This window comes from Vanessa atalanta, chromosome W (assembly GCF_905147765.1).
Source record: "Vanessa atalanta chromosome W, ilVanAtal1.2, whole genome shotgun sequence".
In the NCBI taxonomy this organism is placed as follows: Eukaryota; Metazoa; Arthropoda; class Insecta; order Lepidoptera; family Nymphalidae; genus Vanessa; species Vanessa atalanta.
In genome coordinates this window covers 9,397,993-9,399,281 of record NC_061901.1, presented here as the reverse complement: position 1 = coordinate 9,399,281, position 1,289 = coordinate 9,397,993, and the positions used below count along the sequence as shown (strand labels likewise).

Sequence of the window (1,289 nt, the reverse complement as noted above, 5' to 3'; positions counted from 1 at the left end):
CAAGTAATTTTAAAAATACGTTGCTATAAGTATCTATGTATATAAATAATAATTGATTGTGTAAAATATTTGTGTAAAAAATATTAAATCCAATTATAAATATGACTTTTATTTTTGTTAAACGTGTGTACATTAAGTAGTGATTATTTGTAAATGTAAGTAATGAATTAATAATAAGGTATATTTGAGTACGAGAATAATTGTAAATAGTGTGTAGTAAATGTAATGTAAAGTAGTGTGTAGTAATTATTGAAAATGATATTATAATACACATTTTGTTTACGAACAAAAATTTACAGAAAAGTATATTAAGATAACTAATTATGAAAACATTAAAAACTATAAGTAGTCAATCTTTTTGCATTAAGCTTTGTACTTGAAGTTCATTTTTAATCAATATAACAGGCGAGTTTTCGGTTTTTCGAATATACACACGTCCGTAGCCCGTCCAGCAAAATCTATAAGCCTTGGATTTGGTTAGTTCTCGAGCAATGAAGAATAAGCGAGCCGCCTTGGGTGTTAATTGTTCGGAGACGTAGATTGGGGTATCATCGTTCCCGGTTAAACCCATATGTTTGACTCGGAGCTTTTCTTTGTTCTTAATATTGAAAGTTTTGCATTTTGCAAGAAAGGCAGTTTTTAGCATAGTAGAAGAAGTCTCGACAATGATAGGCGTATTATTTATTCCTTCTTTTCTTCCCTTCACTCTATATACATCCCTTAAATCAGTTTTTGAAAGATTACAGTTAATAGTTTTAGACAAGCTAAGCACCATATTAATTAGGTCTTCATTGGTTTCCTTAGTTGTTTTCGGCACATTTTTAATCTCTATATTCGTTTTCCGATTTTCTCGTTGCATATCTTCAAGTTTTTCTTCTAGCAATGTGATATATTCCTTATCTTTCTTATTTTCTCTTTCTAGCTTGTCGACTTTTAGTTTGAGCTCTTCATTCTGGGCTGCTAAGAACGATATAGAACTTTCTATGTTGCTGTTAGTCTGTTTAATTTCCATCAATGTGGGCGTAATTTTCTTAAATTCATTTTCTTGAGCAGCCATGAGCGACTTAATCATAGCCTTCATTTCATCTTTAAATGTGTTTAAAGCCTGATCATAGTCCTCTTCCCATCTCCTTTTATTGCGTTTCGATACATAGGTAGGAGATATCTCCGCACTTACTCCCGAAAGGCTGATTATTCGAGTCCGATATGGACTTATTCAGTGTACTTTCCATAACTAGTAGGTACTAGGGCAGCAGCAACGTAAAGTAGCCTGAGACAATTATAATCAA

At 31.9% G+C, this 1,289-nt stretch overlaps 1 protein-coding gene across 1 annotated transcript; it reads right to left on the bottom strand.

Moving 5' to 3' along the window:
- Positions 1–349: 349 nt before the first annotated feature.
- LOC125075666 lies at positions 350–1,081 on the bottom strand. Its single transcript, XM_047687375.1, has one exon. The coding sequence runs from the start codon at positions 1,079–1,081 to the stop codon at positions 350–352; it is 732 nt and encodes a 243-aa protein (XP_047543331.1).
- Between the last annotated feature and the right edge of the window lie 208 nt (positions 1,082–1,289).